General features: G+C 49.4%; 1 protein-coding gene across 1 annotated transcript in view; it reads right to left on the bottom strand.

Annotated features, from left to right (window-relative positions):
• Positions 1-498: 498 nt before the first annotated feature.
• Arhgef17 (Rho guanine nucleotide exchange factor 17) overlaps positions 499-23,230 on the bottom strand; it is a 62,926-nt gene continuing 40,194 nt past the window's right edge. Inside the window, exons 2-21 of the mRNA XM_090348388.1 lie at positions 22,914-22,991; positions 16,132-16,314; positions 13,738-13,854; positions 13,437-13,529; positions 13,042-13,218; positions 12,705-12,755; positions 12,377-12,486; positions 12,185-12,270; positions 10,189-10,307; positions 9,770-9,983; positions 8,928-9,001; positions 8,181-8,380; positions 7,674-7,975; positions 6,951-7,200; positions 6,641-6,727; positions 6,286-6,353; positions 5,916-6,064; positions 4,962-5,136; positions 4,584-4,853; positions 499-1,929 (exon numbers count right to left, since the gene is read on the bottom strand). Coding sequence (XP_090204514.1) covers positions 1,733-1,929; positions 4,584-4,853; positions 4,962-5,136; positions 5,916-6,064; positions 6,286-6,353; positions 6,641-6,727; positions 6,951-7,200; positions 7,674-7,975; positions 8,181-8,380; positions 8,928-9,001; positions 9,770-9,983; positions 10,189-10,307; positions 12,185-12,270; positions 12,377-12,486; positions 12,705-12,755; positions 13,042-13,218; positions 13,437-13,529; positions 13,738-13,854; positions 16,132-16,314; positions 22,914-22,991 — 3,000 coding nt within the window. The 3' untranslated portion in view covers positions 499-1,732. The remainder of the gene's footprint in view (positions 1,930-4,583; positions 4,854-4,961; positions 5,137-5,915; positions 6,065-6,285; positions 6,354-6,640; positions 6,728-6,950; positions 7,201-7,673; positions 7,976-8,180; positions 8,381-8,927; positions 9,002-9,769; positions 9,984-10,188; positions 10,308-12,184; positions 12,271-12,376; positions 12,487-12,704; positions 12,756-13,041; positions 13,219-13,436; positions 13,530-13,737; positions 13,855-16,131; positions 16,315-22,913; positions 22,992-23,230) is intronic.

The following is a 23,230-nucleotide window of genomic DNA, read 5'->3' as shown; positions in this document are numbered from 1 at the left end:
TCTTCTTGACAGATTTAATGACATCTTTCTGGGATTTCACCTCAGCTCCCAAGCCTGGATCCTTCTTGGCTCTGGTCAGGGTTCCCAGCCATATGTTCTGGACCTTATTTCCTGGAGGAGCCTTACACAGGCTCCCTAGTGCCCTGGCTCTTTGCTTGCCTGCCCCATGTCAGCCTCACTTTCAAGCCCATCATAGACTGACGGCTCTGGATTGATGTACAGATGATATACATAGTGTCTGTATTGTTTTATATGTGCCTAAGTAATCTGCTGGGAATTTAAAATGCAACCTGCTCACAAAGCTTAAGTAGCACATTTCCTTACATTTTCTGAGTTCAGACAGAAGCAATAATCTGCTTAGAGTAACACAAGGCTCCTTGGAGTCTCCGAGGCCTCCCTTTGGACCAAGTGAGTTGGTGTTGGGACACCCTTGTGGCTGGGGAGAGAATCCTGGGGTAGCTGAGAGGCCCCTGGCCCACAGCCGATGGGGAGCAGTCATTTTGGTGTTTCTATTTATTGACTCTTTAAATTTCATCATCCAAGGAGAGTTAATACATGACTGTTTGGTAGCAAGAGAAACAATCTAAAACCACAATAACCCACCCATCCCAAACAAAAACAAAAAACAAACAGAACAAACCCCATCTGAAATCAGACCTTTGGAGTCGTAGCTAAAGCAAGGGACAAGGGTCAGAGTGGCTCCCTGTAGCCTGCAAGGCGTAGGGAAAGGCTTCCCTCAACAGAGAGCCTTCCCAATTGAAGGCCCCCCTCCCTTTGGGGGTCCTTCCTGAAGGTTCTTCCCCTCCTGGCAGGACAGGGTGTGAAGAGGGGTTTGGTGGTCAGAGTGAGGGGGGGGCTTGTAAATACAACCCCCAAGCTGACCACAGTGCCAGTGCATGAGACGTGGGGAGGTGGGGACTGGGGTAAGGGACTGTGAAGAGTCAGGGTCCTTTTCTCTTACCTGAGAGAAAGCCCTGTCCAAGGCCCCACCAGTGTCCCCAAATTGAGACACCATTAAAGGCACCACCAATACCCTGGGAAATGCCAAAGCCTGAGAGGGCCCTCAGTGGGAGTTACCTGACAGTCATTTTGTTTGGGTGGCTAAGGGCACTTGGTCCTGGCCTCTGGATTGGGATGGGTTGGCATGTTTCAATGCCCTGGACAAGCAGGGATGAGGAAAGGTGGGTGGACACTGGTCCCTCTGGAGGGCTTGGTTAGGGTACCAGGGTGGCCCCTTGGGCGGGAATTGGCATTTTTCATTCTGTCATTTCCTCACATCATGCCCTGCCCCAAGTCACTGCATAAATAAGTGCTTTGGAAAGTACTCATCTAAAAAGGAACATAAATACTGTACATGGGAAAGGATGCTGTTCCCCAGCCTTTCTGCTGCCCCAGAAAACCCTCCCAATATTGCACATGGCCTCCCAGCCCTATAGGGTCCAGGTCCAGCCGTGTCTTTGGTAGAAGCTCCAGGGACAGAGGTCTTGGGCAGCCCACGTGCCCCTGACCTGATCACACACTGGGAGCACGGAGCAGCCAGTGGGCGGGAGCGGCCCTGGCCTGGATAGCCAGCAGGTGTTCCAAAGGAATGCTTCCGAGACAATGAGCCAGAGCCCACGCAGGCAAGGAGCACCTGCTCAGACACTCTGGTGGAGGTCTGCGTGTGGAATGGGAAGAGGCAAGCAGGCTGAGGGCAGGTGGGCAGGGGAGTCCTGGGCCACAGAAGACAGTGTCACACCCTCCATAGGAGGAGGTGGTTTGTGCTGTCATCTCGGCCCACTGTCTCACTGCTGCTGCCACCTCCACTACTGAGCCGGAAGTCCTCGTAGCCGTCACCTCCACTGATAACCAGCATTTTTGGTCTGGCTGAGGTGGAGCCTCGGTGCCGGGGAGAGTCCCGGTGCTCTAGGGATGGCAGCTTCTCAGGGCCTGTGTGTGGGGATGGGCAGAGAAGAGGATATGTCAGCCTGAGGTAACTGAGTTTTATCATAGCTTTCACAGCCTGAGGTTCGCACCCCAGAAGATAGCAAGACTGGTAAATTTCCTATAAGGATCCCACATCCTGTTAGCCTAGGACTTCTTACTTGGAAAGAAGTACCTATTTCTGGTAGTCAGACTTACCTTCCATGTACTTTCTAGTCAGGATGGTCAGAACGTCCCAAGGCCAACCCCCCCCTTCTCCCCACAACCCCCGCCAACCCATCATGGGGCTTGAACTCTGGGCCTGGGTGCTGTCTCTGAGCTCTTCAGCTCAAGGTAACTGCTCTACCACTTGAACCACAGCACCACTTCCAAACTACTCTCTTGAACACTGCACCTAAAATGTCTTCTTTGCTAGGTATGAGTGGCTCATGCCTATAATCCTAGCTATTCAGGAGGCTGAGACCTGAAGATCATGGTTTGATGTTAGCCTGAGCTAGAAAGTCTGTGAGATTCTTATCTCCACTTAATCACAGAAAAAGTCTGAAGTGGCCATGTAGCCCAAGTGATAGAGCACCAGCTTTGAGCACCAAGAGGCTCAGGGAAAGCGCCCAGGCCCAGAGTTCAAGCCCCAGGACCAGCAAAAAAAAAAAAAAAAAGCCTTCTTAGTTATGTGCTGTCTAACACAACAGACCACATATGCCACAATGGAGCTGAAAAATTCCTACAGCCTGGGGGTGCTGTAGCCATATTCATGGCATTGTTTGAGACACTGCTCACGTGTCTGTAGTGATGCTGGCGTAAACAGACCTACGGCACCGTCAGTTATGCAAAAGCAGAGCCCATCCAATTACACATTGCACATAATACATACTAATGAATGACTATGCTGCTACCTTACACCTGTTTTTATTCTGTGCTGGAATCAAACCCAGGGCACCTCATTTGTATAAAGTTTTATACCAAATTTTATATTGTTTTTCCAAGTACTCCTACTACTTATATAAAACTTATACAAAAGTTTTCTGTAAATTCCACACACTTGTGTGCAGTATACTGGTTGATTGCCTCATTTCCTCTTGTGCTTGATTTAATCTTATGTTGTTTTGCTCATTGTAGCTTTAGGGGCAATAGTCTAAACCCTACAGCCGGGCTGCACAGCAGGCTACACCATCTATGTGAAAGTACACACTGTACACACTATCGTGGCCACACAACAATGGAATTGCCTAGTGATTAATTTCTTAGAGCATATCCAATTGGTGGGCCATGCACAAATCTATATAACATTCCTATTTCCAGCATTCTTTTCTCAGGTAGGTAGCTTGTCTTCTTTAGACTCAGACGACTCTACTGCTTGACTAATCCAGATTTTACTGTGCTCATTCCCACAGTTACTTCTCTTGGGGATAGGTGTTCTTGTCTTGCCCAAGGAATAATAAGCCTTTTCTGATTATGACCTCGGTGATTTCACACTGCTTTACTCTCTAATTCTCGAAGCCCACTTCCTGTCCTATATGCCATTCGATGCTCTTGCTTCTGCTGCTATTTCTATTTCCTGCCTCCACATCACTTCCTGAGTCCTCTTCCTGCCCAGTACATGATTTCCAATCCTGTTTTATTTCCTGTTTTGTACAAGAAACACATACAACAGGATCTATTTCCTACAAGCATATTCTATTTTTTAGTATATAAAATATTTCCTGTCTCTCATGGACACTTTTTCTTTTTCCAGGATTCAACACCAGACCCAGAGATTCACATGTCCTAGGCAAGTGCTGTACCACTTTAGCCACATGTCCAGCCCTTTTATTTATTTCATTTTGTTTTAGAGACAGTGTCTTGCTACTATTGACTGGGCTGGTCTCTAACTTGCATCTACTCTCCAGGCGGATGGGATTATAAATTATACCACCATGCTACTTCTTTGGACAAGATCTCTCTCTTTCAACATGACATCCTAGATTTCATATGGGGGGAGGGTTGGTAACATATTTCTGAAAACACATGGCATTTCCAGTTTTATATTGCTTTTTTTCTTGCAAAGCCTCCTCTGGCAGGGAGTACTAACCAAAAAGTCCAGGAACTCTATGTCAAGGTAGGATGTTATATGCCAGAAATCAAACCTAGTGTGTCTCACTCATATACATTTTTTTTTTTGTCGTTGGTCATGGGACTTGATCTCTGGGCTTAGGTGCTATCTCTGAGCCCTTCAGTTCAAGGCTACTACCGTATCCCTGGAGCCACAGCCCCACTTCTGGTTTTCTAGAGCTTAACTGGAGATAATAGTCTCACGTTCTTTGTTGCCCAGGCTGGCTTTGAATCTTGATCCTCAGATCTCAGTCTCCCGAGTAGCTAGGATTAAGGGTGTGAGCCACCAGTTTTCTTTTCTTTTTTTTCTTTTTTTAAAATTTTTTATTGTAATTAATAAAAGGGTTACATGATATTTGCCAGATAGAAGGTGCATTAATTCACATACATTGATACCCTTTCACATGTCTTGGTACCCATCACCCTCCCCCCCACGCCCCCAACCGGTCTTGGTTTTCCCCCCTTCCCTATCAAATTTCAAATAACTAAATACAAATAAATTCAATACATATACACTTTTATACTAAACCTATTGTTTTTTCCAAGTGTACTACCACTACTTACACACATACCTGTGTCTGGGGGAGGTGGTGGGGTTGGACAGAGCAGGTTGAAGCCATCGGGGAGCTGGACTGCAGCCAGGAAGCGGACGTGGCCCGTGTGCCCCTGGCCGAGGCCAGCGGGGCTGAGAGGTGCCCGTGGGCAGCTGACAGTACTGGGAGAGGTGGGCATGGTGAGCACCACGCCGGCACTGGTGCCGACCCAGAGCAGCTCCTCACACACCAGCAGTGCCGTGATGCGCAGGCAGGCAGCTTTATGCTGTCGGATGATGGCATCGGAGCCTAGGTGAGAAACAGAACGGGCTGGGGCCCAATGCTCGCCCTGGCTCAGCCTCCTCAATCGTGAGGCAGAAAGGCTCCAAGGAAAGGTGCAGTGGAAATGGTTAGTACCTGCCAGCATCCTGTGTACAGGGGGGGTGACATCGACCTCCGCCAGCTGCTCAAAGCTGTCTGCATGGTAGAGACACACATGGGCGCTTCCTTTCAATGTCACCCACACACCCAGGCTGGAGTCCACCATGCAAGCCACACTTCGGCTGGAATCCTGCCCCACAGAGAGTGTGTGCTGTGGGTGAAGGGAGAGCAGAGAGCAATTGGTGATCAGCAGCGGGCCTTCTTCCTGCCTGACCCCACTAGAGTCCACATTCCCTCTTCAACTCCCACCAATGTGCTCTAGAGGCTAACCCTGCCTCTCAGATGACAGCCAAGGCCAGGTCCTGGGTCTGAATGGTCAACCTTCCAAAGCAGGCTTTCACTAGTGTCTCCCTGCTTGTTCCCAGGAGGTAAAAGGGTATGCCCTTTTCTCATGAGACCTGAGTGAGGTACAGATCAGAGAACTTAGGGCTTGGAGTGTCTTCAGTTGTTGGCCTCTCCTGGGCAATTACAGAACCAAAGAATATTCCCACAGTCACAGAGCTGGGACTTGAACCCAGGTTTTGGACTCCAGCCCAACTGAGGATACAGTAAGAAAGAGAGAAGTCAAGGGAACCTGTGGCCCTTGACACCTTACAAGCCAGAAGTATCTGGCATGTATGTAAATGAAGCCAGGACTAATGGTAAGGGCTGATGACAATCAGAAAAACCTTTTTCTTCACCCCCAGCCTGCACTGAGAAAGTGGGAGGGCAGGAGCATGACTTCTAACCTACCTGGGGCACTGTCTTCCTCATCAGCTAGAGAAGAAATGGGGATCAGAGGAGGAGGCCTGGCCCTTTGCCACCCAGAGGCAGGAGAAAAGTCCCAGCCCTTCACCTGGACACATCTCTGCTCTCAAGATCACATCTGCCTCTCATAATGACCCAGCTCAACCCAAGACACCAATTCTGCTTCTCTACCCGCCTTGGTACCTCCAGCTGTAGCGTGTCGGGGCTCAGGACAAGGACTCGGTTCTGGCAGCCACACCACAGCCGCCCACCCACAGACACCATCTTGGTGATGGGGCTACCCTGAGTGCCCAGTGTCACTGATTTGAAGTTCTGGGGGTCCCAGAAGTGGCCTGGAGAATACAAGAAATTTAGCATAGTATTGAATTTAAGCTTTAGCACACCTGCAGAGATATAAACATTTCCATTTATAAGGTAGGTCACTGAAGCCCCAGGACATGCTCAAAGCCATGTTTCCAGACTTGTGGTCTGGGTACCTGCCAGCCCAGAAAATAGCGCCACCATCAGCAAAAGGTTTGGGGTCAGACAAGCTTGGGGGAGGGGGACAACATACCTGCTTCTCTTTGGTAGACCACAAGTTCTCCATTGGCTAGAGACACAAACACCTGGTTATTCAAATACCTGGGGAAAAAAAAAAAAGTCAGGCATTTTAGGAGGCCAAAGTGTAGTGCCTTGAGCCAGAGTTATTACAAATTAAATTGCCATGGCTTCTGAGAGACTATCTTCTCTCATTCAGTTCTCTAGGTAAGGGGAGCCTGCAGCAGTGACATGACAATTCACAGTATATTCACAGGCACAGCCAGCCAGGGGCTAGGCCTTTGTCCTGCAGGCCTGTCTCCCAAAGGAAGGGCCAGTAGAAAGGAACCTAGAGAAAAAAAGAGGGCAAGACAGGTATCCTGAAGCCTTACAAGATGCAGGTCACAGAGGCTGCATGCTGGAGCTTCAAGCTGTTCCTGCGATCTCGAATGCTGTCAGAGGACTGGTACACGTGCACACTGTGGGGCAAAGGTGAGCACAGTGACAAATAGTCGCAGGAGTCATTCCTCCACCCACTTCCCCATGCCAGGTGTCTGTACAAGGTTTTAGGTCCCCATGAGGACAACCCCTCTGGCATCCCTGGCAACAGAACCTCCAAGGCCCCATCCAAGTTCTCCCGCTTCTGCTTTAGGACACCCGTGATTTCTAGCACTGTATCTCCAGCTCTTCTCCTGTTCCTACCAGCCATCCTCAGTGCCCAGCCACACGGAGCTCTGATAGGCTTCAGGGTCGACACTCAGCAGGTCTTCGAGGCTTCCCCGTGTGAAGGATCCTCGGCTGGAGCGGCGAAGGGCTCTCCCATCCATTGGGCTGGTGCCACACGGACCACCAGGCCCAAAGGAACCAGACAGGGGTAAGAAGCCAGGATCCTGTTCTTCCTCAGAGCTGGTTGTTTCTGCCGTGGCCTCCTTAGAGCTCGGAGTCTCCTCATCTGAGGGGGACAAAGGTTTGTATCTCCCTTCCTCTCTAGCAAGCCATACACCTAACATCTTTCTGAGCCTTAGCCTTAGCTCTTACTGAGTTCCTTCTGGGTAGGCTCTGCCTTTGGCAGTGCTGCTACTCAGGCTTTGGGCCTCTATGCAGGCCTGAGTGCTAATCTGCTCAGGACAGTGTAGACTTCAGGTCCCACATTTTATCCATCGACCACACCTTAGCCAGATGAACCCTTCCCAATACCCGGGTACCATACCCTCCTTAACCAGGGATGGACTCTAAGGTCTTCAGGATCCCACCTGTCTGAACCACTGCCCCAGGTCCTCAGTGGCACAGGCTCTGCCCATTTTGTTGCTTTCCCACATTCCTGTGTTAATTGTGGAGATCTGGTTTTAGCCTGTGTCCCCTCTTCCTCCTCTTCCCCTGCTGGCAGTCCACACTCAAGTCTGTAAGCCCTAATCTCATACTCACTGCCAAAACTGGAGGAGATGGTGGACCGGCTGGCTTGGCTCTGCAGAGTCCCTGAGGGACTGGGTGAAGATTCATCATCGGAGTCACTGTCGAAGGGCACTAACTCAGGGCGGGGGTCACCCTCGGCAGGACCTGGAGCCATCTCCAAAGCAGAGCCTGAGATGGAGATGTGCAAGCAGGGCTGGGTGCCTGGCTCCACCAGCGTCGATGCTTCCTCATCCACTGCGGCTTCAACCTCCAGCTCTGGACCCGAGGGTTCAGAGGCTGTCTCTGGAGGGTTCCTCAGAGACTCAGGTCTCTCCCTGCCAGACCAAAGGAAAAGGGACAATGGCCACTAGGAGGAGCCGGATCAGTACTCTCACCTGACCCTGCCCATGAACATGCAGACCACAGGTCCCACCCACAGCCACGGGCAACGTCCACCACAGGATGGACTCCGTGTGCTGGGGCTGGAGTTTATTCCCACAGGTTTGTGCACCCAGCCCGAGGGCCCGGCCCGGGTCTCACTGGTGGCAGTGGTGCTGCAGGCCCGGCACCGCCCCGATGCAGAGGATGCGGGCCGAGCAGACAGCGATGCAGGCCTCTACGTCGGGCTCAGCGCGCAGGCTCAGCAGGCACACCTGGCCCACGTAGCCATCACTGTTGCACACCCACACCTCCGGCGAAGGCTCTGGGCAGCTGCTGAGGGTGGGGGCCGCACATGAAAACTACAAGAGGCAAAAATGGACAGAGAAAGGTGAATGAGAAATTGCTGCCTGCAACATGCTCTGCTGGGTGATTCCAGCAGCATAGAGGGTGGCAGGCTTGTGTGGGTGGGTGTGGATTCCTGTGCATCCTTTTACATATCAGGGGCACTAATATCTGGATGGACACATACACACACTCTGAGTATGATCAGATATATGTATGCAATATGTGACACTGTTGCAGACACATAAGAATGCATGAACTAAGACAGTTTCATATAACTGTAGCCTTTGTTCACATGCACAGATGCAGGTATGCACGAAATAGCCATGCATGTGCAATACCTGTGCAGTACCCACACACATGTGCAGAGCTGGGTACTCAAAAACATAGGGAGCAAGTGCAATGTTGAGCAAACATAAGCAATGTTTACACAAAACAGAAATATATAACCACATGCTAGCACTGAATCCTCACATCCATGTGGCCTTATGAGCACACACACACACACACACACACACACACACACACACACACACACACACACACACACACACACACATATACCTGCATGCCGCTTCGGGTTTTCATGATGGGGATGGCCTTCAGGAACTCGGGGTCTAGACAGCTTTTGCTGGATGCTATAGTGGAGATGGATGGATGTACAGATGGGGGTCAAGGCAGAGGTAGACAACCTGCTTAGCACCCACCCCACTCTGGTCCTGGCCACCCCCATTTCCCTTTCTCCCTTTAGGGTGGCTCTAGGGAGTGGTTGATCCCAGTTATGCTAGAAGGAAGGCCGTAGGTTTGTCCCTGAGCTCCATTTTCCCATTCATACAATGAAGTAGTTAGACCCAGAGATTTGTAAGCCATGGACTCTGATCCAAATAGCTTTCCATAGCCTTCTGTTTACTAGTCAGAGGAGAGGAGATGGAGCACCTGGGCCATTTAGGCCCTTGGTGGAGTCTCTGTCCTAAGCTAGTCCTGTCCACAGGGTCCCCTCCCTGCCAGGGATGACCTGGGGAGGACGACAGTCAGGATCTAATCCGGTTTCACTGCAGAAGTCTCAGTCTACCCACTCTGGCCAGCTGATGGAGCACTGTAGTTCTGGAATTTTTGTTTTCTTTGGGGGGTCGGGAGGACTACAGCCCAAGTCAGCCCAAGACTCCAGCCTTAAGCTTAAGACTGTAGCCTAATGCCATGAGCTTAAGACTGTAGCGCCATTTATTTCAAGTTCCAACCTTAAATACTTTTCTTAAAACCATGAAACTGCCAAGGTTACATTCATACAAAACAGCAATCAAGTCTCAAATAGGTTAAGAGAGAAGCGATTGAATTTCTGGTTTATTAAGGTCAGACACTACTTTGAAGGTTCTATGAAGAGATTGCCAGCATGGGCCCTGGCTTACCCAATTTCCTCTTGGCTTCATCGAAGGCCTGCTCAAAGCCCAGGCGGGCATCGGGATGAGGAAACTCAAAGATGAAGGAGTCAGTGCCCTCAGACCGGGTGGCGCACAGCTCCAGCTTAGTAGGTGGGAAGGAAAGCGCATAGCATAGCGCCTGCTTCTCTGACAGGTCCCGGTGCATAGCGGCTGAAAGATCCCTTAGTGCATCGTCCAGGTTCTGCAAGGAAGAGGCCCAGGCTTCAGGCCCAAGGTCTCACCATGGCCGCCATCTGGTTTGAGGATCTCTGCCTCTCCCCTCAGATAGGAAGTGGGATGCTGACTGCTCTCTAGACCAACAGAGAGACAGGACTCGCCTGTGGATGGCACCTCCCTTCCCTCCCATGAGAGGCAGCTATGTCTCCACCCTCCCACCTGCAACAGACCTGGTGGGGGAAGCCAAGGCTCTCTGAGAGTTTGCTCATTTGGCCCACTGTGGTCAGGTCCTCATCTAGGCGGCTGATGGCTTTCTGGATGCTCTCCCGATTGGTGGCTTGGGATGCCCCTGGTGGGGAGAGGAAAGCCACGGACAGACAGACAGGCAAGGTCAGTCTTGGACAGAGATTCCTCCCTTCTTCCCCCTCTATAGTTGGGCACAGGGACTGGCTTGACAAACTTAGGGCTTAATGGAGTCCAAGCTCTCAAGAGCAAGCAACAGGCAGTTTCCAGAGAAACCCCAGGCCTGGGTACATGTGGTTGAGAGCCATATGGCACAAGATGCCAGGCCCTTAGAAAACTCAACAGAGAAGCACAAAGTATGAAAAGGCAGATGGCTCTGCAGTTTTATGCACTCACTCTAGCAGGCACAGAACTATGGCAGCAGCGCAGCCTCACTGTGGAAATGCCAAGCATTAACTCTGCTGACCCAGAGACCTGCCTTCCCATAAAGGAGGAGCAACAAGCTGGGGTGCTACACTTCCTGGTCCAATCCCACAGCTTACCACTGTCAAGTGGTCCTACAGGCCAGCTGGGTGGCCCACTGCTCACTGCCTGGTTTGGGCCTCTTTACTCTGGACTATGGCCTATATGTGAGGTTAACATTCTATCCTTGGATAGGACATTAATTAAGCCTTGAAGTCAAGGGAGAGAAAGCTTTCTTTTGTTCACATTTTCCTGTCTTCTGCTCTTGTTTACACAGGATACTACTGACATTGTTTTGGAAATATTGTAGTAGGTAGGCCACAGGTTACAGAATGGTAAAAAGGAAGATCTGGATGGGGTCATGACAGCATTATAGGAAGAAAGGATTCTGAGACTGGGAAGTAATGTTTGGAATGGCCCTGTGACAAGGGACCCTGTAGGGGTGAGGGACAGCCTGATGAGCAGGGGGAGGAACATGGAGTAAAGTAGAATGACAATGGGGAGCTTGTAATAGACACAGAAGTCTGTGTCTACAGCAAAGGCAATGTGGACAGCCATGGTGGATACTAGGCAAGTCAAGGCTTGGAAGAGCCTGGCTGTGGTCTCTATATTGTGTCTCTCTAAAAACTGTTAAGTTGAAATCCTCAGTGTTGGTATAAGGCAATGGTCCTTATGGAGATGACAAGGACATACGGATGGGGCCTTCATAAGTGAAATTAACACCCCTCACCAGACACTAGATCATTGTTGGCTTCTTGATCTGGGATGACCTCCCTCCAGAACTGTGACCAATCAATTCTTGTTTATTATGAGAGGATCTGCTTTGTGGTACTTTTTGTTATAGTGGCCCATAGAGACTAAAACTATCTGCTGGCTACTCCTGAGATAAACCGTCCTGGCTCAACCCCATTGACGTTGACTTTCCCCGACTCCTGGCCACAGCTGAATGGGCCAGGACCAAAGGGTGGTCGGGTGGTCATCATGTCTGCTGGCTTGCTCTCTACTGAGAAGCAATGAAGTGGATGAGTCATTAGCAGCAGCAGCTTGTTCCTCCATAGGACCCTGACAGGTCTTAATTCATCACTCAGGAGGGCCTCCTATCACTGGAGCTGAGAAGAAGCAGAGGAAGCCAGCATCTGTGAGAACAAGATGACTCACAGCAGGACATGAGAGCAGGCCACAGCACTGCTTAGCCAAACTGTGCATCATCATCCAACAGTAGGTGCTCAGATGAACCCAGTCTAAGAGTTCCACCTGCTCTTCCTGCAGCCCCACCCACTGCCACCTGTCAGCCTAGGTCCTGCCACTCTGCAGGTAGTCTGCCTGGACAGGTGCGTGCAGCTCTGTGGGTGCCAACCTGGTCCTTCTCTCTAGGTCCTTCATACTGGATGAGACAGTAAACTCAAAATCTGAAGTCCACATGGACAGGGAGCCAGACTGGCCACAGCTCACACCCCTAGGAGGCTTCCCAGAAGAAGACCCCAACATCACAACTCCTGGGCAGGCAGAGGTCAGCCCCACCTTTGATGATATTTGCATCTTCCAGCGGCAGCTTCCACAGCATCTTGTACTTGCTGGCTGTGTCAATGACACTGGCTGCTGTGTACCTGTGGACAGATAATAGGGTGCTCTGGGAAGGGCAAGGGAATAGGGTCCAGGGCAGAAAAACTACTCCCCCCCGTCTGTCCCACCCAGTCTGGCCTAGACACTCACAGACTCATAGAGCTGCGCCGCAAGGAGCCCGACTTTCGCTTCAGTGTGGTACAGACGATAAGGTCAGTGAACAGGAAGAGAGACCGGTCCTTCTTGCCACCAATTGCCTTCTGTGGAGCCGAAGGCAGGATTCAAGACGGGAATACACAGTCCAGAAGTGCACCCATACCCACCCTCAGTGCCAAAGGGGACAATGAAGCCCAGGGAGGAAAGGGCTCTACCCTAGCTGTGTGGTTACAGCAGGGAGACCTGTGGGTAGCAGGTGTGGGAAAAGGGAATGGAGGTGGAGAGGTGCAGACAAGTGGGCAGAAGATGGAGCACTTCTTACCACTTCAATGACCATCTCCTGTCTCAGGAACCGCCGCAGAGGGGCCTGGAGCTGTGGGGCAGGGAATACAGGCTAGTTATTAATTCCTATCCCAGTGACCCCTGGGCCCATTCCCTGGGCCAGGCCAGTGAAAAGTAGCATCCTGTCCACCTTCCCACTTGTGCGGTCAGGCCCCGGACACGTGGTGAGAGGTAGACGGATGGAGCTGCGGGATCACAGATGGAGCTGTGGGATCACAGGTGCAAGCTCAGTGCGGATGTGGCCAGAGTTCCAGGTGAGAGACAAAGACAAAAGGGCTGGGGACACAGACGTGGGGGAGGGGAAAGGCAGCACGCACATCCTCCATGCCCTCGATGTGGGCCTCGATCTCCTGCAGCACTCGGGCATGCCGCTCTGCCTCCTCGGCGCTCCGCACACCCTTATTGATGCGCTCGGCCACCTGCTTGATGTTCCGCTGTGCATCCAGCAGGAGTGGGTGGTCTGGGTGATCTTCAGGTGTGTGCTTTAGGAGATCCTAAGGGGGAAAAAAAAAAAGGGCTTGCTTAGTCACCCTTAGGGTCTATGACTGCTGGTGTCGAAGAAAGTATGGGCAGAGAGTAAGGAGGATTTCCTTTCCTGCTTGATCTCTGAGGAGGACCTGATGCTAGGCTCAACCAGGCAGGGGTCCCCAGGGCCTCTGGTCTCCTCGATGCCTCTGGGTAGTGCTCCCTGTCTACCTGGTCCCAGGCTCACCTTCACCAGGAGTTCGTAGCGTGGGATCCGCTGCACGGGCTTGATCATGAGGTCAGACAGTGCCTGCTTCTCCTTGTTTTCCCGCATGCTTTGCTGAAACCGAAGCAAGTGAGAGACCCCGTGTGAGGACACACATACCAAGAAGGTTTATCTAGTGAGAGGATCCCAGCAAACCCCTCCGGCTCAACCTGAAGGCAGAGGCTGACTCACTGGCTAGGGCCATGTACCCTATCGGGAGCTCCTGCCCTCACTGCTGGCCCAAGGTGGGGGTCAGCTCCACCCCTTGGCCTGGCCCACATACCTCCAGGAACTTGAGAAAGGCAGGTTTCGCCTCCTTCGCCACACGCACGGCGTCCTTTGCATTGAGGAAGTTATCGATATAGGCAGAGTAGATATTTACCAGGACGTCTTTGGAGAACTGTGGGTGAGGAAGCATGTTGGAGACCCTCGGATGTCCCACCCCCCTCATCCTTCCACTGATTTAGGCATGAACAGTCACCTTCAACTAGAAACACCTGTGGGGGTGGACTTGTAACTCAAGTGCAGAGGGCTAGCTTTCAGTGAAAAAGCCAGGCAAGTACAGGAGGTCCTGAGTTCAGGCCCCAGTACCAACACACACACACACACACACACACACACACACACACACACACACACTATTAATGAAGAAACACATACGTACACAAACATACACAGACACATATATACATAGGTACATCTGCTCTGTGTATGTCTGGGTGAGAGTACAATATATGTACCCGATATGTCCTGTGAACTCAGGTGTGGTTCTGAGCATCTCTGTCCCCAAGTCTCTGATCCTACCATGAACAGCTAGGCTCTGTCCTTAGAGTGCACAAACTTATTCCAGCTGCCTGGCTTTTGCTTATGCTGTTCCCCTTCACCAGGTAGGAATGTCTTTTTCTACCCTCCAGCTCACCTACCCTCCGGGGCTGTGTTCCACTTCTGCCTCCTCTAGCAATGGTCTCTGCTATGTACCCGGCCTTTGGCTTCTCCTGATGTTTCCTCTCCCAGTCCCAGCAAAGTCCACACTGGTAGAGTTCCTGCCTCTCTAAGGTGAGCTGTCTAAGACAGGATTGAATCTGAAGCAGCTCAGTCTTCACCACCCACCCCAGTCCTAGGACTGAACACAATGTAGAATGCAGGACTTCCTGCCCCAGCCCATGGTACAGACAGGTGGTTGAGCCAAGAGACACTGAAGGTAATGAGGGAAGCTGTCTCATACGTACCCCTCTAACCCCCAGTCTGGTCACATCAGTTTCTAGGACAGCAGGGATAATCTAAAGCCTTTTTAGGCTCAAGGCCCCATCCCACATTATAATGAACACATTAAAATATGCTCATATGCCAAAATCGATACAGCATTTTTAATTTGCTTGTAGAATTTTTGGAAGGGCTTTTTTTTTTTTTTTTTTTTTTACAATTTTGCTTTCAAAATTAAGTGACTCTGAGTTAACATTTTAGTTTGCATTTGGCTATGATGTATCCAATCATCATTATTCATTCATGGTAAGTCTGGCAAAATAAAATGTAACCAAGTTTTTCAAATGTACTTAAATCTTTATAAATAAACACTAAAAAAAATGACATGTTATTTTTTTTTTTTGCCGGTCCTGGGCTTGGGCTCAGGACCTGAGCAGTCCTTGGACTTTCTCAAGGCTAGCACTCTACCACTTGAGCCTCAGCACCACTTCTGGCTTTTTGCTATGTATGTGGGGTACCAAGGAATCGAACCCGGGTCTTCGTGCATGCTAGGCAAGCACTCTACCACTAGGCCAAACTCCCAGCCCTGACATGTTATTTTTAAGTGTTTTTAGCAATCCTGGAAATTGGATTGAATCTCATGCTTACAACTTGAGTCTCACTCTTGCTTTTGTTACTTTTTAGGCAAGGTTTCATGCTTTTGCCTCAGCTAGCCTTGAACTTTCATCCTCCTACTTCTACCTCCTATTGGAATTATTGGCATGCACCACGGCCAGACCCTGATATTGCTATATTTCACAAACGAAATGTTTATGTCTTGTTTCTGCAGATCTTTCTGAAGTGAGCCCTGACTATAAGATCTTGAAAAGCTTATAGGTGAGGAATACATCATGAGGGGGTGGAGTGGAGGAGAGAGATGGGGGGGAGGGAGAGAGAGAGAGCTGGAGCCTGAGTCACATGTTCTGGAACTAAATCCTCTACCACTCACAACTCTCAATTTTGTTCAGGTGACTTACGTCTCCATCCTCTATTATCAACTTTAAAATCAGGGTATTAAGCTTACCTTTCTCTCAATGGTTATTGGTGTTTCTAATATATTCAAAAACATTCCTAGCATATAGTAAGTGCCTAAAAGCATTAGTTATGATTGCTAAAATGCCTAATGATGAAAAGAGCTAATCAGGACAAGGCCAATGTCAAGGTCATGCCTATGTTCAGGGTCAGTGTCAGGGTCAGAGCACTAGTTCAGGTTCTGGTTCAATTAGAGGTTGAAGTCACTACCAGAATTCACGTAAGATTTAGGTCACAGACCAGCTCAAGCTTAAGATTAAGCCAGGGTCAGGTCGGTGTCTGGCTGGGGCTAGAGTCCCTACCAGAGTCTGACCATGCTCTTGGGGTTGGGCAATATCCAAGTTCAAGTCCACTCAGTGAATATGAGTATCTAGGAAGTCCTGGAAGCATCAGGGGTACTCACCGATTGGACAAGCAGGGCCCCCACCTTCTGGTGGGCATGCCAGGTCTGTACACAGTGCCGCACCTGCTCCAGGAACTGTTCGTGGTGCTCCAGGAGCTCTGGGATTTGGTCAAAGATCTCATCCACCAGTGATGGGTCACACAGCAATGAGTTCTCAGGCTGTTTCAGTGGTTGCATGTAGCCCTGGGAATGGATCCATGAGGTCAGGTATACGTCCTCCCGCCCCCCTCACCAGATCGTACCCATGTTACCACACAGGTCTCTGGGTGAATGCCTATGTGATCCCCCAGGCTTGCTGTTCAGTAATGCCGCCCACATTTCCCCTTGTTCGACCAGGAGCAGGGAGGGAGGGTGGGAAGAGTGGGGTGTAGGACCCTAGCACACCAGATTGAGACATAGGAAGGGGATGAAGGGATACACAACAAGCATGCTTGTTTGTTGTTATCTGAGCAAACACTACTGAACACTTACTATGAGCCAGGTACTGTTCTACAGGGAGAGAACAGAGAACAAGAAAGACCCAAATCTCTGTGCTGACTGAACTTATATCTAGTCAGATAAAACACACAAATAAAAAGGGATAAGGGAAAAAAATTAACAAATCACAATTCACCCAGTCCTGGGGCTTGAACTTAGGGCCTGAGCACTGTCCTTGGGTTTTCTCAAGGCCAAAGCTCTACCACTTAAGCCACAGCACCACTTCCAGCCTTTTCTATATATGTGGTACTGAGGAATTGAACCCTGGTCTTCGTGCTCACTGGGCAAGCACTTTACCCTGAGGACAAACTCCCGGCCCTAAGCCTTATTATTATTATTATTATTTTATCTTTTTTTGTAGTTGTTGTTGGTCTTGGGGCTTGAATGCTGGTCCTGGGCATTGTCCCTGAGCTCTTCAGCTCAAGGCTACCACCCTACCCCTTGAGCCACAGCCCCACTTCCTCTTTTCTAGTGATTAATTGGAGATAAGAGGTTCTTTATTGCCCAGGCTGGTTTTGAACCATGATCCTCAGATCTCAACCTCCTGAATAGCTAGGATTACAGGCATGAGCCACCATTATTATTTTTATCTTTAAGAAAGAAAAAAAACCAAAATGTCGCAAATTAAATCATAATGTGCTGTCAATTTATAGGATGAACTCTGGTTTCCAAGATGTTAAAATGTAAAGATAAACCAGGCACACACACATAAATCCTTTATTTGGAAGAAGGTAAAAGGATTCTCAGTTCTAGGCTAGCTCAGAAAAAAGTAGCCAGATTCTAACTCAACAACAAAATGCATTGAGCATTGCTGGCTCAAGTCTATAATCCTACATACTCAAGAGGCTGTCACCTGGGGATCATGGCTCAAAGCCAGCGTAGGCAGAAGAGTGCTTGAGACTCCAGGCAGTGTCACTCTACGTGGAGTGACAACCTTGAGCAGGAAGCTGAACAAGAGGATGAGGCCATTGAGTTCAAGCCCCAGTATTCTCATTCTCTCATTCTCTCTCCCTCTCCCTCTCTGACACACACACACACACACACACACACACACACACACACACACACACACACACACACACGCACACACACAAGCAAATGCAATAAAAAGTGACTGGGACTCAAGTGGTAGAGTATTTGCCTAACAAGTAGAAGGCCCTGGGTTCAATCCCCAGTATTGCAACGAAAGAGAAAAAAAGTGAAGATTCAGTTGCATGTGGAATTCCTATTTTCTGTGAAGAACACAAAACAGAGGAGACACAGGTCACCTGGGGAGTTGGAGGGACTTCAGAGTCTGTGATTAACATTCCTGATTCTTACTTCAAATCTGTTCAGTAGTGTTTCCTGTGAGTGGAGATTGCTCCATTGCTTTTATGGAAAGGTTGCCCTCTACTGGCCCACACTGTAATTACAAGCAAGGAAGTGAGGGCGTTGTTGAAAAGAACACGCGGATGTTGCAATAACATTTATATCAAACATTTGAAAAATCTGGCTTGTTTTGTTAAACAAACCTGGGAAAGTAAAACTCAGTAGGATCATCTTGGCTGGCTGGAGATTCTGAAAAAGCCCATGGTGATGGTAAGGAGAGCAGGCAGCTTGGCTCTCAGAGGTCCTTGGCCAGTGTCACCCAGAATCTTGCCTCGATCATAGAAGGAAAGAATGAACAGAGACGCCAACACAGAATCTGCTAAGGCTTAGCAGCTAAATCAATGCCTACATTCTCTCAAATGCTCACTGAACAACTACTGTGTGCAGAGCTCCAAAGCACAGAGTGACAGAATCTCCACATCTGCACTGACAGCTGGGTGGAAAGGGCCAGAAAACAAACACAAGAAATAATGTAATTTTTGGGCCAGGAGTTTGGCCTAGTGGTTAAAGTGCTTGCCTAGCATGCATGAAGACCCGGGTTCGATTCCTTGGTACCACATACATAGAAAAAAGCCAGAAGTGGTGCTGAGGCTCAAGTGGTAGAGCTCTAGCCTTGAGAAAGTCCAAGGACAGTGCTCAGGCCCTGAGCTCAAGCCCAGGACTGGCAAAAAAAAAAAAAAAAAAGAAATAATGTAATTTTTTTTTGTCGGTTATGAGGCTTGAACTCTGGGCCAGGGCATTGTCCCTGAGCTCTTCAGCTCAAGGCTACTGCCCTACCACTGGAGCCACAGCGCCACTTCCAGTTTTCTAGTGGTTAACTGGAGATAAGAGTCTCTCGTTCTTTAGTGCCTGGGCTGGCTTTGAACCCCAATCCTCAGATCTCAGCCTCCTGAGTAACTAGGAATGCAGGCATGAGCCATCACTCTTAGCAAGCAGGCCCTATTCTATATTCTAATCTCTCCATGAACATAAAAAGATAGTCTATTTCTTTATGACCAGACATAATAATGTACGCTATAAGAGTGGAAGAGGTCGGGTACCAGTAGGATGGGGGCTTGGTCAGGGTACTCAGGGAAAGGGGGGTTCTTAGCTGGGAGTGTTGAGGTTCTGAGGATGAGGCTGACACCTAGGAAAGGGTGTAGACTCGGGACTGGAGTTCAAATCTCATCTCTTGCCTGCTAACCTTGGATTTAACCCCTTTGTTTGAAACTCCTGGCCTGCAGGAACACTACTGGTCTGTTTTTGTTAGCAGTGATCACTGGAAGTTAGTGCCAGGGCTGTGGAGTCCAGTGTCCATTTAAGTGATTTTATTTTTAGTTTTTTAGTCAGTCCACAGGGCTTGAACTCAGGGCCTGGGCCCAAGTATTGTCCCTGAGGTTGTTTGTTGTTGTTTTGCTTAAGGCTAGCACTCTATTACTTTGAGCCTGAGCCTCAGCTCCACTTCTGGTTTCTGGTGGTTAATTGGAGATCAGAGTTTCACAGACTGTCCTGTCCTGGCAGGCTTTGAATTGTGACTCTCAGATCTCAGCCTCCTGAGTAGCTAGAATTACAAGTGTGAACCACTGTGGGGAGCCGGAGCAGCCGAGACGGCGCCTGTCCCCTGCCTCGCTCTTTGTGACTCCTTATTTGGTATGTGAGTGCGGAGCCTTTGCTCGTTCCGCTGAGTCTGCACGTATGACGTCAGAGGCCTGACCAATCCCGAGTTTTAAAATGACCCTAGCAACACAGCAGCCAATGGCAAAAGTCCCGCGTTCTTTGATTGTTTATAAGCAGCTGCATTTCCCTGCCCCGCGCCCCTCTGCTTCAGCTCTCCCTTTAAACAAGTAGCTCTTCATTAAAAGCGTGATACGAGAAGGATCCTCGGGTGGTGTCCGTTCTTCCCTGCTGGTCAGGGGTGCCGGGCGCCGCAAACCACTGGCACCTGGCTCAGCCTACATTTTAATATACTGCCGTAGGTAGCATACCCAGTGGATAAGAGGGAAGAACAAGTCACAAGGACCGTTTTCACCCAGTCTATGGCCCTTCTTAACACATAACCTTGGACAAGATACTCTGTTTCTCTGTTTCAGTTTCATCATCAGTAAAATAGGGTCTTCCAGGGGGCAGTATAAGTGACTTCATGTAAAGCATTTGCAACAGTGCCTGGCACATAGTAAGCCCTCTGTCTCACAAGGACCTTGGCATGTTTTTGAGACATGGAGCCTTTATTTCCCCCCACAAAAAGGTGTCATAACCTCCACAAGGTAGATATAATGACTAAATGCAACCACACACACACACACACACACACACACACACACACACACACGCCCCTCTGAGGTAGAATGCAAAATGATACACATGCCTTCTTGCGATCTATACTTGAGGCAAGGGGGATTGTTATTCTCTCTATAGTCAGGGTGGCTGAAACACAGACTGGCTACAGAAGATGCTTGAGGTCACACAGCTGGAAGAGCAACCAAGTCACAACACTGGAGTCATGTGTCTTTTCCACACTCCAGTGCTGCTGTGTACCCCAGTCTTTGGCTTCAGAATGATGTATAGTTGCATTTGCAAGGTAGTGAGTATATTACTTCTTGAACATTGTTACCCCTTCCTATGTTTTTCTCCCAGTCTCCCTCCCTCTACCCCATCCCCAGTTGTAAAGTTCATTTCCAATATAGTCTTGTGAACATCACTGTTACATTGGTTCACCCTTTGTCCTGTGTCTGATCATCTTCTTTGTCCCCTTCCCTTCCCTAATTCAAATAAATAAAAATAAACGTATATATAATATGCCACATACCAAATCAGATACAGTAACAACAGGGAATAAACCATAAGGAAAATAAAAACCAAAGAAGAAAGAAATGACTTCACATAGTACATTAAGAACAACAATCACAAAGATAAACCTCTTGTTTTCCTATCCTGGAGCTTATTTCGCTTAGTCTCATTCTATAAGGCCATATGTACATAGCTTTTGAGCTATTGTGATCCCTTGCTAGGAAAATCCTAGATGTGTACTAATTATTACAAATGAGGGAAATCATCCATGGAGCCTAGGTTCCTTTGGGTCTGGTTTACTTCACTTGTTATGATTTTTTCCAAGTCTTTCCATTTCCTTATGAATGAGGTGATGTCATTCTTTCTGATGACAGCAAAGAATTCCATTGTGTATAAGTACCATATCTTCTTGATCCAATCATCTACTGAAGCGCTTCTGGGTTGGTTCCATATCTTAGCTATGGTGAATAATGCTGCAATGAACATGGTTGTGCTGGCTGGGCTGAATTTTATGCCAAGACTTGCCATGAATCATGTTTTTTCTTGTTGTTGTTGTTGGGATAATGTATAGAGGGGTTACAGTTACATTCTTCAGGCAGTAGATGCATTACTTCTTACACATTGATACCCCATACTCCTTCTCATGTTTTTGTCCCCATTTCCCTCCCCACCTTTTTTGGGGGGGCAGTCTTGGGGCTTGAACTCAGGGCCTGGACACTGTCCTTGGATACTTTTTACTCAGGGCTAGCACTCTGCCATTTGAGCCACAGCATCTTTTCTGGCTTTTTTTTTGTGTGTATGTGGTACTGGGGAATCCAACCCAGGGCATACTAGGCAAGCACTGTACCACTAGGCCACAATCCCAGCCCCTGAGCTTTTTTAAGTCAAGGCTAGCACTCTACCACTTGAATCACAGCTCCACTTCTGGATTTCTGGTGGTTAATTAGAGGCTCATGGACTTTCCTCCTTGATCATCAATCTCAGCCTCCTGAGTACCTAGGATTATAGGTGTGAGGTACTGGCACCCAGTAACTATGAGCTCCTGAATTGTACACCCCTGCCCTGGCCAGAGATCACTGCTTGGTACACAGATTAGTGGCATGAAAGGATGAATGCCTATTCTGGCTGTTTTCTAGGCTCTACCTTGATCCTTTGCTCTCATTCTGCCTGGGTGGCCTAAGCAAACTGATTCTCAACTGCAGACTCCACTTCAGTACCGGAATCTAGGCTCTGGGCCTCTCTAGAAACCATAGGTCTAAACTCCAACACACTATCTCACCCCGGATATGCGCCTCACTTGGGTCTTTCCCAGATCAGGAGCTCAGGCTCCTATCTTCCAAGCCTTACCCTCATAGCTTACTATCTAGTGTCTGTCTTTAGGAAATCCTCCTTGAAGCCTCTGCTCTAGCCTGAGCTGGGTGGCTCTGGCTTCCTCTTCAGCCACTCCCCTTTCCCAGCAGCCAGCCTTCATAAAGCATCCACCCAGTTACACTCCTGTCCTGCTCAAAGCCTTCACTGGCTCTCCAGGACCTTAATGGGGTCTAGATCCTTGTGGTATTCATAGCTCCCACCATGTGGCCCTCCTGGCTCTTCATGTTCCAATCCTTCATGTTCCATGTTGACCACATGGCCTTTGAATGTGCCAGGTCCTCCCCTGATGTGACTCTGCACATGCTGTCTCTGCTGCTAGGCAGTTGGGTCTCAGTGGTAGAAACTAACATCTCCTCTGGGGTTCCTTCCTGGACCTCATTCCAGGCAGATGCCCTCCAGGCTTCATGCTGTCCATTTGTCTCCAACAGAACTGGGAGCTTCTGGCCAGGGACTCATATCTCTCTCTCTCCCTCACCCCTGGACACCCTGAACCTAGACATTGCTGGCTCACAGCAGGAGATCAACATCTCATTCTAGTCAACAAAGGTCTTCCCAATCAATAAATAAAGAGGTGCATGACTAGCTTAGGTCTAGGGCGGGAAGTGGGGTGGGGTGGGGGAGATGAAAAAACAGTGAGGTGGGAATTCATGCCCTTGGGAGGCCTGGCTGGGTCCCTCCATTCTCTGCTGCTGAGAAGGAGCTTCTGCTGCAGAGTGGCCACATCAGAGAAGGGATGTGTCTCAGCTCTCTGTCTTCTGCCAGCTATCCCTGACTCAGGAGGCCTGAGCTGGGCGGCTTACCTGCATCAAGGTGCGCAGTGATTCCACATACGACTGCTCCGTGTCCAGCAGGGTCATGGTCACGTGCTTCCGCATGTCCTGTGGGGATGGGAAAGAATGAGGAGTGTCTTGTTCCCCTTTGGCCCCATCATCCGCAGCCATACACTGGTCTACCTGCAGGCTCAGAGAAGCCAGCCACACCCACTCCCTGGCCTCTTCAGGGCTGCTTTCTGCCCCCTAAAGACTCCTGGCTGTTCAAGAACGTCTAGGACTCCTGGGCCCCTCACTGCCAGCTCTTTGCTCAGGACTTTCCCCATGGGGGGCGCCCCCCTGCAGCT

The sequence above is a fragment of the Megascapheus bottae genome, chromosome 16, assembly GCF_031878675.1.
Source record: "Megascapheus bottae isolate mThoBot1 chromosome 16, mThoBot2.hap1, whole genome shotgun sequence".
Taxonomy (NCBI): Eukaryota; Metazoa; Chordata; class Mammalia; order Rodentia; family Geomyidae; genus Megascapheus; species Megascapheus bottae.
This window is presented reverse-complemented; position numbering and strand designations above follow the sequence as displayed.